Source organism: Notamacropus eugenii, chromosome 5, assembly GCF_028372415.1.
Source record: "Notamacropus eugenii isolate mMacEug1 chromosome 5, mMacEug1.pri_v2, whole genome shotgun sequence".
Classification (NCBI taxonomy): Eukaryota; Metazoa; Chordata; class Mammalia; order Diprotodontia; family Macropodidae; genus Notamacropus; species Notamacropus eugenii.
The window spans coordinates 268,112,082-268,133,745 of record NC_092876.1 but is presented as its reverse complement, the minus strand read 5'-3'; the positions used below and the strand labels follow the sequence as shown (position 1 = coordinate 268,133,745).

Here is a 21,664-nt window from a genome sequence, read left to right as displayed (position 1 = left end):
CGAAGACCACGCCTTCCCAGCGCCCACCCAACCTCCGAGGAAAGCGGAATTTTTCCGCCTCAGCCGTGGCCAACTTGGGCTTCGAGGAAGCCCCTCGTGAGACTGTGGAGTCGCCCCGCCACCGCAGAAAACGATAGGTGGGGTCCCGGGGCTGCGCTCCGGGGCCTGTCTAGCCTTTGATCCGCTTCGCAGGCGTAGAGAGGGGACGGGCTGGGGGGGAAGGGGAGGGGCCGGGGTGAAGGGGAGGGGCCGGGCTGCGGCCCTGAGGCAACGTGCCTGGCCGGCTTCTGCCCCGCCCCCTCGCCGGCGGGAGGGCCAATGAGCGCGCCCCGTGAGCGGGAGGGAGGCTAGTCTCGCCAGCCCCGGCACGCGCCTTGGAAGGCTGGGCGCGAGGCGAGAACGAGGCCGTTGAGCTTCCTTTGGCTGAGCACAGCGTTTGGGCTAGCGGTGGACCAGACCTCATTGACCATAATTTCCCCCCCGCTCCCAGCTGGGGCGGGGGTGGACGCTCGAGGCTATGTCCGCTCCGGTGCTGACCCCAAGCAGCTGGAGGCAGTGTTTGCCGCGTCTGTTTCCGCGCTCGCCGGCCTCGCAGTGGACCGGGCTCAGAGGCAGGGGCCGTGACCGTTAGCGCGCCTCTTCTTCCAGCTCCGCTTGCAAAGCTTATCATGTTTGACGGTTAAACTAAGCCGTGGTATTTAACTCTCAGAGAAAAACAGTCACTACATGGCCATTACCGTGGGAAAGAACTTTACTGATAGGAGTCTTTTTGCCGAGCTGCTTCTGCCGAACATCAAGGTGCGTGGTATGGCACGGAGTTTTCTGTATAAGTGATGGCTCTGTTTTCTGACGCTTCTGGAGTGCTGCTGAGGCCGGCACGGAGGCGACGGACACGCATTTTGTTGTTCAGCCGTGTCCCACTCTCCCTTACCCTCTTGGGGGTTTTCTTGGCAGAGATAGAGTGGTTTGCCATTTTCCTCTCTAGCTCGTTTTACAGACGAGGAAACTGAGGCAGAGTTAAGTGACTTGCCCAGCTAAGAAGTGTCTTAGCTTAGATTCTGAGCTCAGGAAGATCGTCTTCTTGACCACAGGCCCAGCACCTTCTCCATCGTGCCACCTAGCTGCCTTTTTTTTAACCAAGTGTCATCACGGATAGCGTATAGGCTGGTAATAAGAGAGTCTCTGCCTTAACGTGGATTACAGAGACAGCTGCATAGGTTTTGTTTTACAGATGGTCGTGTGTGTGTCTTCTGTTACTAAACATCCTTTGACATTTGATCATTTTACAAATTGTATGACACAGTTTCTGTTTTTCCTTTCACAAATAATAAAGCTTGTTTTTCTACTTTCCCTACACTCAGGAATAAGTATTGAATGATCAGACACCATTTCCATTCCTTTTTTGCCTTCTCTCAAAAAAATTGCCTTTTCTCCATTCGCATAAACGCAGCGAAAAAATTGGTGATTGTATTTAAACCATTAACTTAAGGAATATCTCTTTTCAGGAAGACAGCAGATGTACAGGGGATTGTATTTGAAATTAAGAGCCTTGGGGTTTAGACATTTACTAGATGTGTTATCTTTGGCAAGTCAAATAACTTGTCTGAGCCTTGGTCTCTGCATCTGTAAGATGGACATAATGGCACTGTCTCCTTCAGAATCGTATGTGAAAAACCTCTGTGGAACTCCATTTTCAATTTTCAGTTGTCTTTATTAGAAAAAATTCTTAGTCAGCAGTGGGGTTTTTGTTATACAGATAGCCACATAAGTGAACCATACATGCATCTTGTTCTCCGCAGTTCTTCATATTATTTTTTTAAATTCTATTTGTATAGATACTAAATTAGTAGATTATTTTAGTTGAAAGTCAGTAAGTTTCCTGTTTTTATGGAAAGTGATCTAGAGTATGCCATTTAGGTAAGTTTGTTATATATCTGAGAAATATTTGATATTTAAAACATTTCTTATAAAAGGAACGAATAGTTTGAGTTCATCCTTCCTTTTCAAAGAAGACCATAACATCAGAGAAATGATGACATGACTTGCACTTGACTTTGTTTTGAGTGAGGGAGGGCTGTGCAGGTCACCAGCCTCACTTCTCCTCCAGAGCCATCTGAATCCAGTGACCAGATATTCATCAGGATGACTAGAGATGACCCAGGATGCACTGGGAGATGTTGGCCTTCTTAGGCTGGCCTTTTCAGGTACTCGCTTAGAGGGAGGTAACACCCATTGAGTGAATAGGCCTCTTTAAGAAGTAGTCAGGGAATGGCCTTTTTAATGAACAAAAGAAAAAAAATAAATCAAAAATGGAACAAGCCTGAAGTAGAGATCAGAGTGGTCTCTGAAAGACCTTAGAGAGGAAGTGCACCTCCAGATGTCAGCATCCAAGGATAAATCCCCATCACCCCATCCTAGTTGCGGCCCAGGGAAACAGTGTTTTAGAAAACAACCATGCCTAATTATGTAAGAAAGGGACTGAATGAATAGTTAAGTAATACTGAAAAGGGGTTTGATCTATTCAAACCTCTCTTCCTCTTAAAGAAAGGTCTAGCCAGAGACAAGTTTGCTGTAGGTAGTCTATTCAGAGTTGACTGTACTTAACAATACTGTACTTAACAGTAATATTTCAATAAAGCAGATCCCTACACCCATTTCAGTCAGGTATGCAAACATTAATCAAAAGGTGAATTTCTGCCAAACTACAAGGAGAAAAATTTCTGTATAAGCAAAAGTTAGTGTTTAACCACCTTGACAAAAATGGCCAAAGCAACCTTTCTACAATCCTTTTCATATAGGTAACACATTTAAACTTTTCATTGTTATTTCCTCAAGCAATTCTGATAAAACTTAGAGCTAGGTGCTACCATATTAGTATGTAATGGAAAAGCATTCCTTGTTAAATACTGTATAATTCAGACTTCTCTAATTCAGGTTGGTCTTCCTCTCATTTTAAAGTGGTAAGATTTTAATGTACTATATATAGATTCTGTAGATACTATAACTAGGAAGGTGTTAAAGCTTAGCTCAGAAGTTTAGTAGGTATGAGGGAAGATAATTACTAAATTATCACTTTGAAGCCATTTGTTCTTCAGCAGTTAAGAAGTAACCTTAACATCAACTACTTTTCAAGTTCCCCTTCCCCCCAAGTATGCTACTTTAGTACTCATTCTATTCTTGTTTTTCAAGGTCTGTCTTTTTCTTTTAAATTTCAATAGCATCTACAATAAAATAAGTTTTGTTGTATTTTATTCAATGTGGTAAAAATATCATTTAGGACAGTTATCAGGTTTTCTATATTTTAACTTGATGTAAATTTGGCTACAGGGTCAAGTAGGTGACACAATGTATACCGCCCCATGCCTGGAGTCAGGAAGACCTGAGTTCAAATCCAGCCTCAGACATTAGCTATGTGACGCAGGGCAAGTTACTTAATCCTATTTACCTCGGTTTTCTCATCAGTAAAATGTGCTGGAGAAGAAAATGGGAAACCATGCCGATATCTTTGCCAAGAAAAACCCAAATGGGGTCATGAAGAGTTGGACATTAGTGAAAAAAACAAGCAAAAAAAATTGGTTATAGCTATTTTATTTTTTCATGATTTTGTTTATGAGTTTTCTTCACATTGATCCAGTTCTTGAAAGTAATTAAAACAGTCCACTACTGAATTTCTTTGAATGCCTTAATGAAAGTTTACTTTCTTTGTTCTTCAGAATAGTTTTTGTAAAATGGTTATTATCAAAGTATTTTGAAATTTTCACATCATTATTAAATTTTAGAAAGTACTTTAGGAATAATCTAGAAAAAAGCAATCTAGTTCAGCTTTTCTCTCTGAGTAAGAAAGAATACTATCTGTAATATTCCTAATAAACCATCATCCAGCTTTTGTTTTAAACATTTCCGCTAACAATACAGTGTTTGCTACTCTTTGGTTACTGACCACTTCTAATTGTTAGGAACTTCTTTGTATTGAACTAAGAGTAGCTTCCCTAATAACTTCTTCTTGATGGCCCTCCTTGAGCTCTGTAAATCAAATTAAAATAAATCTGCTTTTTCCATAATAAATTTTCTCAGTATTTAAAAATAGCTATTTTTGCACATCTGTATTTCCAACTTTTGTCTCTTTCAGAATAAAATTTTCGAGTTCCTCCAGTGATTCTTTATATAACATTGTTTTAAGATTTAGCATCACCTTAGGCTTAATAGTTTGTTAGGCACCATACATAGTTTGTTGGTATTACAGTGTGGTACCCAAAACCAGGCAAAATATAGTGACCAGGCAACATCTGTAATAGAATACTGTTGTGCGATTGTTAACCTCCTTTGGTGTGGCCAATATATTTCTCTAATAGTAACCTAAAATTTTATTTATGTTAGTAGCAAATTTGTCCCTTTTTTAATTTATCTTCACCTGAAAGTCAACTAAGCCCTAAGGTTCTTGTTTTTATCAGGCCAACTATATCTTATATTATCTTACTTTATATTTCTGCAATTGATTTCTTTTTGTTTTGTTTTTAATCTTAAATTCAGGACTTTAACTACTGCTGAAATTTAATCTTGTTGATTTCAGACCTTATGCTACCACTTACTAGCCATGTGTTCTTGGGCAAATCATTTTATTCTTCTGAGCCAGAGTTCCCCAATCTGCAAAATGAGGTAATACCTGCCATGCCTAACACAGAGTTGATATGAGAATCAAATGAAATTTTATGTATAAGCATAAAATGTAACTTTATGTGTAAGACCAAAACACTATTATTATCAATCAGTATTTTAATCATAAGTATAACATGGTAGACTGCTAAATACTGTGAAAATCAGTATCATTGTACATATAGCAGTTAGCACAATACTATCTGCAAAACAGTGCAAAGACCACCTCCATAATAATGGTGAACACTTATGTTAAGCATATAGTCTTAAAAAAAAAAAAAAGGCAATCAGGGTTAAGTGATTTGCCCAGGGTCATACATCTAGTTAGTGTCTGAGGCCCATATTTGAACTCAGGTCTCTCCTGACTCCAGGGCCAAGGCTGTATCCACTGTTTCACTTAGCTCACCTCTCTTTTTCCTCTTAACCATGGAACCTTTATGAGCCTAATACTGGCTTGAAAGACTCCTTATTTGAGGAGAGCCATTAATGCAGTTTTTTGCTCTACATAGTGAAATGGTTTAGGATTTGGGGTGAGGGAAGGAGGAAAAAGTGGTAATCAACAAAATAAGATTTGAGATTCTTAGCACCTTTAGTCAAAAGCAAGCATTTATGAAGTGTCTGCTCTGTGCTGGCCAGTGTGTTAGGTGCTGGAGATACAAACATAAAGAATTATAACAATCCTTACTCTAAATGACCTTTTATTAATTATACTACTGTAAATGTGTGGTCTGTTGTAGAAAATGGTTTGCCAGAAGTCTACCTAGACCCATCTGAAGTTTTCATCAGCTATCTTAAATATGTGTATAGCATAAAATATAGTAATATAAAATCTTATTAATTTTTTTAAACTGAGAAAGTGACATATGGTTTAGTAGTTCCTAATATCTTCTGAGTTGTCTATTAAAATTAACCATGATTTTTGCCATCCTCTTGACTCATCCTCATTGAAAAACCTTTGTAGAGTAACCCTTCAATGATTTCAAGATTGTTTTGTTTCTAGCATGCAGTTCCTTCATGAGTTCTTGATTTAGTCCAGGTGTTCTTCCTGCCTTTATTTTCTCTTAAGTACCATTTCAAATATATTTGGGAATATTGTATTAGAACCACCAAATATGGTTTTGTTGTCATCAGTGATGGAAATAATTTATAAATATGTAAACACATCTGTTCCATTTTTCATCAGTTGGTTGTTCTGTCAGTTTCATCTTGGATTAATAATGGCTTAGTTGAGTCCAAGTTCTATATATACACATTTTCATTGCCTTTCTCTGTTTTATGAGACAATATTTCTAATCTTCCACAGTCACATTATTGCTACAGATGTTTACATTCTCAATTAGTGTTGCTCCTACCTCTCCTACAAGTTCAGTTTTTTGTTGATTAAGTTACTTGCTCTTTTGGCCTCCATATTATGCTTGTTTTACTTAAAATAATTAAATTTTTACAGTAAAAAGTGATCATCAATATCAATATAATTGACTGTTTCCATTACCCATTTGGGGGGCATTATTATTTGAATAGATTAGGTTGAAATTATTGCATTGTACATCTGTCTTCTTATCTGTGTCCTTTGCTCTAATAACACTGCGTTTGACTTTTGTCTCCAATGAGTCAACTGCCTGAATACACTAATTCTGATATGACTCCATCATCAGTCACTTAATTCTTTTAAGATAGTCATTTTCAGTTTGGGGGTATTCAGAGCCTCCCAGCACCTTCTGAGTATTAAATTTAGGAAAGAACCCTAATTTTATAAACTTGAGACTTTTGAGGCATCTAAAGTCTTTGAAATGTGCATTTCTGGAACCTAATACATACTTTCTCTCCATTTTCCTCCATGACTACCTTCATGTGAAGTAACTGAATATCAAAGTATAAGTTGAATTAGTTTGGAGGTTCTCGATAGATTTGCTCCACCTACTCATCCTATGCAACACATGTTAGTACTTAAACTGCAGTTATCTTCATGACAGTCCTTTTGGTTATGCTCATCACAAGAAGATCAAGTGTCCCTTGAAATGTTTTTTGTTGCCTCTGGGCACATGGTAAAAGCAACTCCACCTTGCTCTGCATTCCTTCCCAACACTGTACCACTGTTTCTGCAGAAGGAAGTTGTACAGAACTGAGGACAATTTTATTTTTATTTCTTTAATAGGCTGCCATGGTCTTGAAAGTTTAAAGATTTATTAAGTTGGTATATAACCTATCAGAAAAGGAAAATAACTGTAGTTGGGCATGATTTGTTTTTCCTCAATCCAGGCTGGCTTTTAGGGATTATCAAATTCTTTTCAAAATGCTTATCCACCTTTTCTCAAGTTCCTCTTCCCAAATCCTACCTCCTCAAAATGATTTCCAGGATATTTGCTATTTGTTTTCCTAGACTGGTCTAACCCCAACAGTCTGCTGCTATTCGTTTACCCTTTTGACTGAACATATTTTAGAAAGAAGGGCTTGAATTTCCAGACTTTAAGAGTGACTTTAGATGAGACCTGTTATCTGGCTCTAAAAACTGTTAACAGTTATTCTCTGATTAAAAAAAGTCCACAGTTTGAGAAACAAAACTAAACAATATTGCTTCATTTCTATAATGAGTAATGTAATGGTATTTGTGTTTAAGTGAAACATCTTTAATGTTTCTAAGTAATCTATAGAGGAACTTCTTCAAACCCTATAACATTAAAATCTTGTGTGTGTGTTTGTGCTTGTACATGTTTCCCCCATTGAAAAGTAAGGTCCTTGAGAATAGAAGTTGTATTAATTTGCGCCCCTAGTACATAGTAGGCACATATTAGGTGGTTAATGGATTCATTCTAATATTATTTGTGACATACTGTGATTTAGGGGTTTCTTTGGGTTTTTTTGCTTTTTGCTGTTTCATGAATATATTGTTTTAAATACCGTATAATTAGTCAGGGAACTCTCACATGGTGACTTGTCTTTATGTAAGTTACTTTTTTTCTTTGTATATCTTAATCACAGAAGGAAGGAAAACTCATTTTTCCCTCCTCCCATGTATTTTTATACTATACTATATACTGCACTTGACCTTGGTAGCTTTTCTGTAGATAAACATGACAGTAACACGGAGGGACTATTGCTGTGCATCCCCCTAAAAGTATGAGACTACAACAAATGTGCAGCAACTTTTCATTCATCTAAGAAAATGAAAATCTCTTCCTTTTCTTTATCCATACAAATGAATGGATTAATAAAGCTGAATCATTTCTATAAATCATTTCTAACCAGGAAAAATAATTGGGCTTCAGAAGACTTTTGATCTTGACATACTGATAGAATAATAAATTCTAGTCACCAGGAATGTGAAGTTAACAAGAGGATAGTCATAGTGGAATAGGAGTGAAGGGAAACCTCATAGAGAATATTGCCTGTGGTGCTGAGGTAGGATTTCTATGTTGATGACATAAGTAGAGTCCCATCTCTCTGTAGGGTGGTTAGAAGCCACACTCAACCTCACTATCAAATTTACAAGCCTTATCTTTGCTGTCCCTGATACCAGCACCATCTCCTTCCTTTCCACTCTCCTCACTACCATTCCTGATCAACATTAGATTAGTTGACTGTCGCATAAGCAGTGCTTCCTCTCCAGGAGGAGGCTGAAAGTTGTCTCAATGTATCAATGATTAATTGTAAGTTGTATTAAAATTTTCTAAAAAGCGTGTTGTTTCCATCTTCTTGGGCTACCAGCATTCTGCAAAACATGGTTTTGGATTTAGCTTACATGACAGAAATTACTAGGCTGATAAAATTAAATATTTGTCCTTATTTGAGAAAATTAGGCTATTTACATAGAGAATTTCAACTAATATAGAAAAGTAGAAAGTAAAAAAAAAAATAGGAAAAACCCAGCAAGTTCTTGAATTGTGCTTCTATTTGGATTTCTATTCCGGAAGTTATTTACATAATATTCTTTTGCCTTGGTTAAAGCTATATGCACGTATAAATGTTTTCTGAAAATAGATCCTTAGTATGAAAAAATCCAACACTGTAATATTATTTATTAGGACTTCAGTTATGCAGCTCAAACTTATTTCTCAAATCCTATCTCCAGTTTGGCAAGTGCAGAGATTTTTTTGTTTTGTTTTATTTTAAATACATGTTGAGTTAATGATGTCATAAGCTTACTTTATTAACTTATGGGTGTATTTCAAGCTCAGCAAAGGAATGTTCTTTTGATTTTTCACTCTGTTCCCATCTGACAATTTGTGCAAATACATTTCCTTGATTTTTTTCTATTTTCTTCTACCAAAAAAGATGTTAATATTTTTGATATTGTGAATCTGATTTATGCCCTCCCTATATTATTACAATGGGGATTACTTTTATAAGGCTAGCTAAAAGAAACCATAAAATATAATGAAATATTAAGGTTGAGTTTTTTTTCCTTTGTCATTCCTTTTTAATCTCATCTTTACAAAATAGTTCTCTCTCTTTACTCTGTGTCAGGATATCATAAAAAATATTAAAAATAAATCCTAAAAGTATTTTTTATCTTATAGCAAACCACAAATCAAACGCAAACAGATTCTTTATCTCCATCCCCCAATCCTGTGTCACCTGTACCTTTGAATAACCCAACAAGTGCCCCAAGATTTGGAACAGTGATTCCTAATCGTATCTTCGTGGGAGGAATCGACTTTAAGGTATTTAGAAAATAAGTCTTTCTGTAGTGGGTTTTGTTTTTTTGATCTTAGAACTCTTTTGGCACTTTGTGATTCTGGTTTACTACAGCAGTGATATTTATAATATCTGTAATATCTGTCATCTATTTTATAACATCTATCTAATGATCTTAGTAATCCTATGAGGCAAATAGGGTAAATGCCATCATCCCTGATTTACAGATAAAGAAAAATGAGAATTTACCAGCATAGACAAACATTTTGAGGGGTATGGTGAATTATTTTCAGCGATACAAGTGAAAATATTTTACCACAATGTGAACTTTAAGAATCTACTATGCCAGCTATACTTTTGATATTTGCAATGAAGATTTTGCCATAAGATTATCTAGACATCTTTGAGGTAGCACCTATGGAAGGATCCAAGTGAACTTCCTATTCTTATATGGCCATTTTCTGAAGCTAATATGGGTTTTAGGCAAAGAGTGGGCAGCAGTAATGACACAGTTTCTTTGAAACTTCCTTTTCTTAAAAACCTAAAACTTTTCTCTTTGTCCTCTATTTAAATACCTTATACATGTTCACCTCATGCTTCTGATTTCTGCCTCTCACTTTTGGTCTGATAAAATGTTTATTGAAATAAATCATAGGATCGTAAATTTAGAGTTGGAATTGGACCTAGGAGGTCATTTGGTTTAGCCTCTCTCCTCCCTAATTTTATAGGTAAGGCAGAAAGTCCAGGTAAGGTCCACAAAGTCAGGTGCTTTCCTGAAGGTCACACAGATGACAGAGGCAGGATTTGAACCCAAGTCTACTGACTGTTAAGTTTAGCTTTTTTCATACTGGATCACAGCTTGCCAGAGAGTATTGTTTTAGCTTATTTTCTTTATTCTAAATTAACTTTGTTCCCACTGATTTCTAACTGAAGTCAAGGGGGAGGCTAAGGTCATCTTTAGGGTCTTGGGAACAATATGCAAGTTTTGTTTTCCTCAGCAACTGACATGTTACCTTGTATATACTAGGTGCCCAATAAATGCTATTGCTACTTATGAATCAAATAAATAGAACCTAACTAAAAATAACCAGGCATTGTAGATAGTAGTAGAACACTGACATCAGAAACAGTCCTTCCACTAACTTTTAGTATTCTAATTTTCATATCTTTATTAAGTAGATAGAGGCCTGTTCCATACGTTATGGAAGAATTTTGAGCTGAGAGAAAAAGAAAGGAATCAATGCCTATACCTGAAAGTGTTTTACTGAATCTGTTTTTATTTTAAAAATTAAATTGCAGCGGATTCACTTATTGTAATTATTTTGAGGTAACGTGACCTGATCTCTTTCACTGGCTGTTTTGCTTTAAAGGAAATACATGAAAAACCATCATCCTAGGAAACTTAATCAGCAAAGGTTTACAGAGATCCCAGATTCACGTACTGCGTTTCAGAATAACTTTATTGTTTAACTAAATGAATGTTGATTTAATTATAAAGGTTTCTGGTAGTTTTCTACAACTATTCTTTATTAAATTAGCAAAAATAAAACATGCTAAATAATTAATCAGCATTTATTAAGTACTTCAGTATATTAGGCATCAATGTTAGGTAAGCACTGGGAATACAGAGATAAAAATGAAACAGTCCCTGCCCTCAAGAAGCTTATGTTCTGGCAAATATTCTATTGAATTATGTTGAATCCACATCCAGGAATTTTTAAGGCCAGTGGGAGTGCATTGCTTTGACTTTAAGCTTTAGAATTAAAGCTGTATAATGTAAATGTGGTACTTCACTGTAATTTAAAATGTTCAAGAGTAAATGAACAAAGTATTTGCTAGATAACAAAGACAATTAAAAAATGGCAAACCCTCTAAGAGAGGAACCAACAATTCTTGTACTCTGGGGCAAACCTACTGCTTGTTTACATTCAAAGAGAGAAGTATAGGAACTATTCAGCAATCAGTTATTAAGTTCCTGCTATTTTCAAACGATTAGACACCAGTAATACCAACATAAAATTATATACAGTCCCTTCTCTCAAAGAGCTTACAGTTTAGTAGGGGGAGATAAGGCAGGTATGCCTATATAACCATAGTATATGTTAGCATGTAAGTACATAGGAAATATCTGAAGTTCTACAATATGTATATCTTATGCCTTGCTCCTTCATCCTTTCTGGGCAAAGGGATGGTGTCTTGTTTCATTTCTCTCACCAGATACTACTATGGTGCTTTTGTATGTAGTAGAAACTTAATAAATATCTATTTAATCAAAGGAAAGTAGTAAAAAGCAGCGTGTTTTTGGTTGTCAGAGGATCCAATGCAAATTCCACCTCTCCCAGACTTTATTAGTACACAATAATCCAATGTCTCACCTTCCTATTAATGTATATTTTAATTAGTTTAAATAAATAACTGATTTTATTAACTAGTGATTCTCTAATCCAGAATCCTAATTGGCAGCTAATTTTATAAATATTTCTATTTTGTTAAAATGTTTTTCCCCAAATAATCTCCTCTATTGTTTAGGTAACAGAGGTGGGAATGGGGCCATTTATATTGTATCCAAAATCGTCATAAGATCGTTCTGTTAATTTTTTTTGCTTGAAGAGATTTTCACTTTTTCTTTTGTTTATTTGCTTTTACCCCATTAGACTAATGAAAATGACTTAAGGAAATTTTTTGCCCAGTATGGGTCTGTGAAAGAAGTGAAGATTGTAAATGACAGAGCTGGAGTGTCAAAAGGGTTAGTACGGTTGTAATTAGAACATGTTCTAAAAATTGAAATTAAATTCATATTCTATTCTAAGACTTAGAGCTAAGATTAAAAAGTATAATATCTTATTCTTCTGTGTTGGCACCAAAATATATCCCCTCCCATTACTGTCTGCTTTCTAATTTCATATAGAAATATGATAGGACAATATCCAGGACAATTATCCAGGAAGCTGTCCCTAAGTTAGGTCAAGAGGACTAAGGGTTGTTTTAGTCCTAGAGTAAACAACTAAGAGTTAGATATAGTGGTAGAAGTAGGAGGTATATAAGTGAAATAATGAAATTTTTATAGGTAAGAATTATTCTTTAATGTCATGTTTAACCTTCTTGTCAACATTTACTAGTTATCCTGCCTGTATATTCAAGAGACAACTATCTTAATTTTTAGACATTCATACTGTTTAAGCAAATATGTTTGATTCTCTGCTAAATTATCTGCTATCCATTCTTGTACGAACCAGAATTTTAGATAATTCACACCTCCATGAATCTAAGGCATAATAGCATCTGATGTTCATAAGAATGACCTTAAGGTGTGCTATAAAGATACTTTGACTCAGAAGGAATTTAAAAATTTTTGCAATGCCTCAAGGTCATTTTAAAAAGTCAAAAGTGTTCAGAATAATTTTAGTATTAAATGCACTTTATACTACTTTATCAGGAGTTAGTGATCAAAGTATGATAATTCTGTTACCAGAATGTGATTAGCTAATCATTATTAAGTACTAGCCTCTGTGTGAAATTTTAAGACATTATCTCTGTCCTTAAAATGCCTACAGTTTAATACTGTAGGGTGTCCCAAAAGTTTTGGTGAGTTAACATATTATTAAACTTAAAACTGCTCCAAGACTTCTGGGACACACTATATATGATAAAATTAGAAAAAATCATTATGGCATACATATATAATCAAGTTCAAAGGAATGACTACATGTTAAGGGAATTTAGAGAAGGAAAATATTTTAAGCTAGGGTATTTCAGAAAGCTTTTGTAAAGACAAATAGATCTTCAAGGTAGATCTTAAAAGGGTCTAGGTAGAATTTAAATTGACAAAGAATAAGGTGGAGAAAAAATAAGAGAATGCAGCATAATTAAAGATATGAAAAACATAATAATATGGGACCATGTGGATGACAGTAATGAGACTGACATGTCAAGATTTATGTATGTGGGTAGCAAAGAATTTGTTGTTGTGGTTCAGTTATTGTTCAGTTTTATCCAATACTTTGTGATCCCATTTAGGGTTTTCTTGGCAAAGATACTAGAGTGGTTTACCATTACCTTCTCCATCTACTTTTATAGATAAGGACGAGACAGACAGGGTTAAATGACTTTCCCAGTGTAACATAGCTTGTAAGTGTTTGAGGTTAGATTTGAACTCAGAGCTAAAGAACTAAAGGCCCAATGCTTCATCCACTGTGTCACTAACTGACCAGAAAGAATTTAGATTTGCTAAATAATGATGGAGGTAGATATGGCAAAGTCTTTAATTCCAGTTTGAGGAGTTGGGGTTTGATCCATTTTGCATTAGAAAGCCACCATTTCATATTCTTGAGTACAGGAGTGAATTGAGGTCAGATGCAATTAACTTATGCCATCCTTTTTTTTCTCCTTCTTGTTATTTACTGACTGTTTATTCATTCTCCCAGTATGTCCAATACTGGATACTCTATTTCCATTGATAGCGCTACTGATCTACCAGTTACCCAGTCAGTCAGTCAATAAACATTAAGCTTACTGTGTGCTAAGCACCGGACATACAAAGAGAGGCAAATGACAGTCCTTGCGCTCAAGGATCTTACAACTTATAGGGGAAGACAACATGCAAACAAATATATACAAAATGAGCTTATATATAGGAAAATTAGGAAATAATTAATTGAGGAAAGGCATCTAGCTGTCTAGTTCACACATTCAAACTCAAGTCTTCTTCAAATCCAGTGTTCTTTCTTCTTCACTGGACTATTATAATAGCTTTCTAATTGGTCTCTTTGGCTTCACTGTCTCCTTCGCAAAGCTGCTAGAATAATCATCCTAGTCCATATATCTGACTTATTTCCCTACTTTAAAAGCTCAAGTTGTTTCCTTTTCTCTATATAATAAAATACAGGCTTATTATCTTTGCATTTAAGATCCTCCACAATTCAGTATACTGTCTCTCCATGCATTCAGCCAGGCCTATCCCTTCTTCATCTTTTCTTTTCAGATCCTTTTATTCCTTTGAGGTTCAGGTTCGTGTTGCTTTCTCTCTGCTACTACTAGTAGCTGAAAATCATCTCTCCCTTGTCAAACTTTTCTAGGTCTTTTTTCTGACCTTATCATATTTTACCTTGTATTATGCTTAACTCACTTACCTGCCATATCTTCCCTTCAGCCTGTTGGCTTCTTGACCAGAAATGTATCATCAGTTTTTTCCTTTTTATTTTCAGTGCTTAGCATTGTAGCTTATGCATAATAAATAATTCATTTTTAAATTTTATTTGAATCTAACAATTTAATTACGATTCTTCACTCTAGTTAATACCATTGACTTTATCCATTTATCAACTCCAGAAATACCTCCAACATTCAGTAAGTAATGTGAAATTGCATTTTCTGCTCGCAATCCCCTAGCCTACCTCTCCCCACTATTATTTGTACTCTATGCCTTTATGCTGTCCTTCAGTCCCTTGATATTACTAATCTTCCAGTCCTTCTGCTTCCATTCATTTGCCTCCATTATAACCTTGATTTCACTAACCACTAACCTGGAATCCCCTGTCTTCCTAACACTCCATTACCAGCCTATACATTTTCACCCTTGAGTACTCCCCAGAATCTGATAGCTCTACCTCTGCTCAAGGGAAGGATGGATGGATAGAGGGATGAATGGATTTGTTAAACACTTAATATGTGTGAAGCACTGTGCTGAGCACTAAAGATATCAGCGCAAAAGTGAGACAGTTTCAAACCTGAGGGAGTTTACATTCAGAACGGAAAAAGTATCTGCAGGAAAAATCATAAAATCAAATTGATTTAATACATCATAATTTTACTTTCAAATGGTCCTTCTTACTGTTCCTCACACATAATACATCATCTCCTATCTCTGTGACTTTTTCTTGCCTGGGAACCCCTCCCAACTCTTCTTAGAATTCTTTATTTCCTTCAAAACATAAGCACCACCTTAATATCTGCTCCCCCCAAATACTGATTCCTTCTCTTGAAAATGCCCTTCTATTTTGTAATTGCTCATCTTTGTACACATACTGTCTTCTCCAGTAGGATGTAAGTTTCTTCAAGGCAAGAACTGTTTCATTTTTGTGTTTATCTCTTCATTGCCTAATACATTGCTTGGCTCATAGATCCACTCATGTTCCTTTTTTCTAAGAACTTTTCAGTGGCTCCCCATTTCTCCCGAAATAAAATTCACATTCTAGTTTCACTTAATCTCCTATTAGTCCTCTCCACACTCTGTACTCTTGACAAATGGGATAATTCCTTGTCCCCTAAATGTACATTGGGCTCTTCTTTTGACAAAGCTTCTCCCTATGCCTAGAATGTCTACTAGTTTCATTAGTTGAATTCCTATCCATCATTTAAAACCTGAGTCAGATGTCACTCCCTTATTCATAAAAAGCTATCCCTGATTCCCACCCCCCACTGCCAGGTTGCTGATAACTTTCAACCAGATTTCATATAGCAGTTTGTTTTATAATTCCCCAATGCACTAAGTTCTAATGCACAATATTACATATTATGTGTTGATATGTTACTTTTCTTTATTCTATAAGTTCCACGAGGGCAGGAACTGTGTCTTGTCTAAACTTTGTAGAATATGTACCTCTCTTCACAGTGAATGCTTAGTAAATGTTGTATTCCTCAATGATTTTGAATAGCAGAGCTTTTACTCAACCGTTTATATAATTATAATATTTGAAGCACACATGGAATTATAAATCCTTCTTCTACCTGATATACATTTTATATTCAAAATATCAGACTAAAGAAACTTGATGGATCCACTAGAGTAAAAAAAGATTAAAGCGTTTATCTAAAAATAACTTTCTGTTAATAGCTGATATTTTGAAAGGTAAGCAGGTAAACAAGCACACTATTAATTAGATTTTACTAATTTGGGGAAAGTTACACAACAAAGGCACTGCTTCTTACTAAAGTTTTTTCACCTTTATTTTGTACCTCTTTCCATAAAATTCATTATTATTTTTATATTCATAACAAAGTTGTATGATGTTTATAAAATGTTTATAAATTGATAACAGATTGGATTTGAACTTGTGATTCCTCCTAGATGAGGAAATGCAGATTGGTATCTTCTCTGAAACTTTAAGTTGCTAAGTGAATTGCCTATGGCAACAATCATCATATAACAGAGGCAGGTCTTGAAATTAGATCTTCCTGACTCCAAGGCCAGTTCTTTATCCACTATGCCACTCTTATATGTCTTGAGATAGCTTTATGTGATCATGTTCTCTGAAGAACAATAATTAAATGAGTTATGTACTGCAAATAAACATAAAATTTTTATTTGATTTATACTTCATCAGTAGTTTCCTGCTTAATTTCCCCACCAATGTGTTCAGTTATTACCAGTATAAAATACATTCCAGTTTTTTTAATAAAAAATGTTTAAGATTTAGGATTGCTACTTTGAGTTCGTATTCAGATAAGATGTGGTTTAGTCATTTTCAGTTATATCTAACTCTTTGTGATCCCATTTGGGGTTTTCATGGCAAAGACACTGGAATGGTTTGCCATTTCTTTCTTCCAGCTCATTTTACAGATGAGGAAACTGAGGCAAACAGGGTTAAGTGACTTGCCTAGGGTCACATAGTGTGTCCACATAAGTGTCTGAGGCCAGATTTGAACTCAGGAAGATGTCTGGCTCTCTCTCCATTGTACCACCTAGCTGCTCAAAATTACCTTTAAACAGACCCCCTAAATGTGATAGATAACAGTGGTGCACAGCAGTGTTATTGTTAGCTATGCTGGCATTATGTGAAGATAGCAGAATGGTCTACATCAATTTCAAAGGGACCTTATTTTCTTGGACCCCAAATCCATCAAATCAATAAATACCAATTGATGTACCAGAAGGTAGTTCTGTAAGGCTATCTTGACTGAAATCCCAGACTCACACTGATAATATCTCAAGGTCTACAAAGGACCCACCTCTTTAACATAGCTCCAGAAATTTATCAGAGGAAGAATATGAAGATATCAGACTGTTAAGCTGTCAATAATTGATACAACTTCTCCCTCAGCATAGTTTGGTGGTTTTGGTTTTGGTTTTTTAAAATCATGCCAATTCCAATTTTATAGAAATCTGTGCTTTAAAAAAAATTTTGACTTCAAATATGTCAAAAAAGAAAATAATTAATGTATTCTATTTAGGTATGGTTTCATCACTTTTGAAACACAAGAAGATGCACAAAAAATTTTGCAAGAGGTAAGGCATTTCTATCTAAGTAGTATATTTTATATATTTATATATTCATTTAATTTTATTCTTAAAATTATTTTCGGTTTTGAAAATCTTCCTTCTCTCCCTTTCATCTTCCCCCATTGATAAAGAAATTTTTAAAAAATCTTAATTATCTGTAAAGCCAAACAAAACAAATTTTTGCATTGTCCATGTCCCCCCCAAAAATAGGTGTCTCACTATGCACTTACTTGAAGTCCGTTACCGCTCTGTCAGAAGGTAGGTAGCATGTTACATCATGTGTTCTCTGGAATTTTGACCATTACATTGATCAAGGATCCTGTGTTTTTGAAAGTTGTTTGTTTTTCCAATATCATTATTATTGCATAGCTTTTTTTCTCCTGGCTCGACTCACTTCACATCAATTCATATAAGTCTTCCCTGTTGTCTCTATAACCTTCCCTTCACCATTTCTTACTGCACAATATTCTCTCACATTCACATGCTATCATTTATTAAGACATCCTACAATTGAAGGGCACCCCCTCGATTTTCCAGTTCTCTAACATAAAAAAGAGCTGTAAATTTATTTTTGTACATAAGAGTTCTTTGTCTTTGGGCTATAGATCTAGTAGTGGTATTGCTGGCCAAAAGATGAGTAAAGTTTAATAAATTAGGCAACTAGGTGTCTGGGTAGATAAGAGTATTGGACTTGGAGTCAGGAAGACTTTAGTTCAGATTCTATCTCAGATACTTAATGTGTCTTAATGTGACCCTGGACAAGTCACTTAACCTCTCTGAGCCTCAGTTTCCTCATTTATAAAATGGGATAGGACTACTATTAGTACCCATCTGATAAAGTTGTCATGAGAATCAAATGAGACAACACTTTACATACCTTAAATTACTGTATAATTGCTAGCTATTATTACTGTTATTATTACTATCAGTTGAACCAGTTCATAGCTTCATAAGGAATGCATTAATGTACCTTTTTTCCCACAGCCTCTCCAACATTTGTCATTTTCCTTTTTAGTTAGCTTTGCCATTCTGAGATAAAATCTCAGAATTATTTTACTTTGCATTTCTCCAATTATTAGTAACAGAGCACTTTTTCATATGGCTATTAAGGGCTTGGATTTCTTCCTCTGAAAACTGCCTGTTCATATCGTTTAATAACTTATCAATTGGGGAGTGGCTCTTATTCTTTAAAAATGAAATGCTAGAGAAACTGGCGGCAATGATTTTTTTAAACTTCTTTTATAATTTTAGGTATATTGATTTTGTTTGTGCAAAAAGTTGTAAAATTTTGTGGGATCAAAGTTGTCCATTTTACCTGCAATTGACTTTCTTTTCCTTGTTTAGTCATGAACTCTTCATTTAACTTTATTTTTGAAACTCCATGAATTGGTACTGAGTATGTAAAGCACTGATTTTAATTCAGTATAATTAATATTATAATGTAGTCTTAAGTGTTAAGTTTTCTCATCTTCCAATAGTAATTTTTCTATTACAAAAAAAATTGGAACAAAAACATTCCAATTAAATAAAAATTTTATATTTACAAGAGCTCCGGATAATTTAGTTTATGTGGATTTTTAACAATTCTTCATGGATAAATTTTCCTTTAATTTAGGTTAACAGAAGAACAATTTGGGGTCTTCATGTCTTTTATTGTTAATGATATATTTGATTCCTACAGAGCAAAACAAGCATAGGATCCTAAAATTGGAAGGTACCTCACTGTCAGTCATCTTGTGTGTCCTGCTTATTCCAAGCAGGACTTTATTTAAATCCTACTGCTGACATTATTCTTTAAAAGACATAGAGGGATTTTGGACCTTCAGTCCAGTGTTTTAACTTTATTTTAGTAAACACATTATTTACCTTAAGATCCAAAATGCCCTATTATCAGCACAAAAAATTTCTTTTTGCCACTATGAGTGTTCCTGAAGATCAGAATCATTTTCAGAGTGGCTCAGTAAGTACACTTTAAACAATCTTTAGTTTATGGAATTTTGCTGCAGTTACTTCTGACCTTGTTTGTATTGTTCCAGAATCCTATATTCCATAAAATAAAAAAGATTGACATGACTACATAAACTGTATAAGTTGGAGCCTAACTCCAATCTTTTTTTTACATTAGCCTTTTGGGGAAATCTATAATTATAACCATTGGAGATTATTATATGGCAAGATGTAAAAGATCCCATGAAAAATGTCCTTATATTAAGAAAAGAAAAAACAAACAACTTTAATGCTAAGAAATAATTTCATTTTTAACCAAGCTTGTGTTATGGTTTTTCATGGTGTTGACGATAGACATAATGTTCTGTAGTGTTCTGAAGAAGCTTTTTTCTTTTATCAGTCTTCATGTGTTTGGTTTCTTCAGTACTTTAATAACTATAGGGTTTCATGTACTGATTATCAGAGACTTTTAAAAAAAAGTTTTTAGTATTTAGGAAGTTTCCTCAAAGCTTATGAGAAGGATATCACAAACTAAAGTTTGTATTAGTTTTATAGGTAACTGGCAAAAGGAAGGGAAATTGAAGTGCTTTTTTTCCCTTTATTTTAGGCAGAGAAACTTAATTATAAGGATAAGAAACTGAATATTGGTCCAGCAATAAGAAAACAACAAGTAGGGATCCCTCGTATGTATTGTGATAAATTTTTTCACTATCTTGACATTGCTATTTTAAAAATTGAGTGTTCTGTTGAAATTTATTAAAATGCCAAATATACTTCATTTTACAAAAATGCATCTAATTGCAAATTTTAAATGAGTATTTTTCCCATTTATTACATTGAAGCTTTTTCTGGGGGAAATAATTCATAATAAGATTTAATAAAAATAATGCTTGAGCATGTAATAAACTTTATAATCATATGTTTATAAAGAAAATAACATAATTTAAATGGTCTGTATATTTTTAAATGGTCTACTGTACACTCAGTCAGAATACCATATAATGTCATACAGTGCCAAAGCTTCACAAATTTGCCTAAGTTATTCATTAAAATCATACAATTCGTTGGGTGGGATTTTAAAGGTGGAATTCTAATTTAATCTATTCATTTTAAAAATGTCAAAACTAAGGTCCAGAAAAGCTAATTTACTCATTTCCACACAGCTGATTATTGACACAGCTGGGTCTAGAGTCATTGTCTCCTAACTGCTTGTTCATTCTAATGCACCACAATATTTTTATGATGGGGCTTTAGTATGTGAAAAGAAAGTAGATACTGACTGACTGGCCTCAAACTGCTGTAACACTTTCAACTTGACATCAGATGTTATTTTTACTTTTTAAAAACTTTTATCACTTTAATTTGACTTTTTTACAAACATCTTTATCCTGTAATACCCATATGATTTATTATGGTATCTTTAGTTAGATGAAAAAGATTACATGAAGTAAAAGATTAAAATGTTTAATTATTACTTAGTCATGGAGGCTTACTGTGATATAACTTGCTAATCATTTGACAGAAAATTAAATTGTTTATGTCGTTCCATTTTTAGCCTACTGGTTTGGTAATTTAACTGATAACCAGACTTATTAGCTAGTCTTTAACACATTACAGTGTCATGTGTTGTTTGTCAGAATGTTAACTCTTGTCACAAAATAACCAGCTGTGAGAGTTTAATTATAAAACAATACTGTGTAAAACCATAGTATGCAAAATCATATGTATAGTATGACTACCTTTCACCTGATAATAGCAATAGGAATTAGATGATATTAAGGGACTTCTTTCTTCTTTCCTACCTCTTATCCCCAACCCCTGCCACCCATCCACCAAAAAAAAAAAATTCTGTAAGCTTGGGTGGGAGGGTGGGTACCGTGCCAACGTGATATTCACAGTGGCTACAGCAGCCATGAATATGCTGGTGCAAATCTGAATCACAAAATATCACAAACTCTCCACGTGGAAGACAGAACCAAAACATTTATTCAGATACTAGAAAGCCAAATCCCAATACCAGGAAGCCAAATCCGTTATAGTAACAAAGAAATCTACACACAGTAACAATGCAGAGGGTATTATCATCCCTAAGCCTTCTCTCCATTAGGCTTTCCACAAACCAGCTTCCTTAAACAAATCACAAACGGATTCCTTTAAACAAAATAAGAAACAAGCTCTCTTACTCACACTAGCCAGCTACCTGCTTTTCTC

The 21,664-nt window shown here is 35.0% G+C and overlaps 1 protein-coding gene across 11 annotated transcripts in view; it reads left to right on the top strand.

Moving 5' to 3' along the window:
* Positions 1 to 21,664, top strand: part of BOLL (boule homolog, RNA binding protein) — a 75,205-nt gene that overhangs the window by 1,183 nt on the left and 52,358 nt on the right. For 2 of the 11 annotated variants that reach the window (XR_011967750.1, XR_011967751.1), the window contains exons 1-6: positions 177 to 798; positions 4,571 to 4,656; positions 9,171 to 9,314; positions 11,943 to 12,034; positions 17,458 to 17,512; positions 20,061 to 20,136. Coding sequence is in view for 7 of the 11 variants with exons in the window: in XM_072612801.1 (XP_072468902.1) it covers positions 4,576 to 4,656; positions 9,171 to 9,314; positions 11,943 to 12,034; positions 17,458 to 17,512; positions 20,061 to 20,136 (448 nt within the window). In the remaining 4 variants the exon portion in view is untranslated. Of the gene's footprint in view, positions 1 to 169; positions 799 to 4,570; positions 4,657 to 9,170; positions 9,315 to 11,942; positions 12,035 to 17,457; positions 17,513 to 20,060; positions 20,137 to 21,664 lie in introns of those variants that run through there. The other 9 variants (XM_072612801.1, XM_072612804.1, XM_072612800.1 and 6 more) reach the window with 9 other exon arrangements.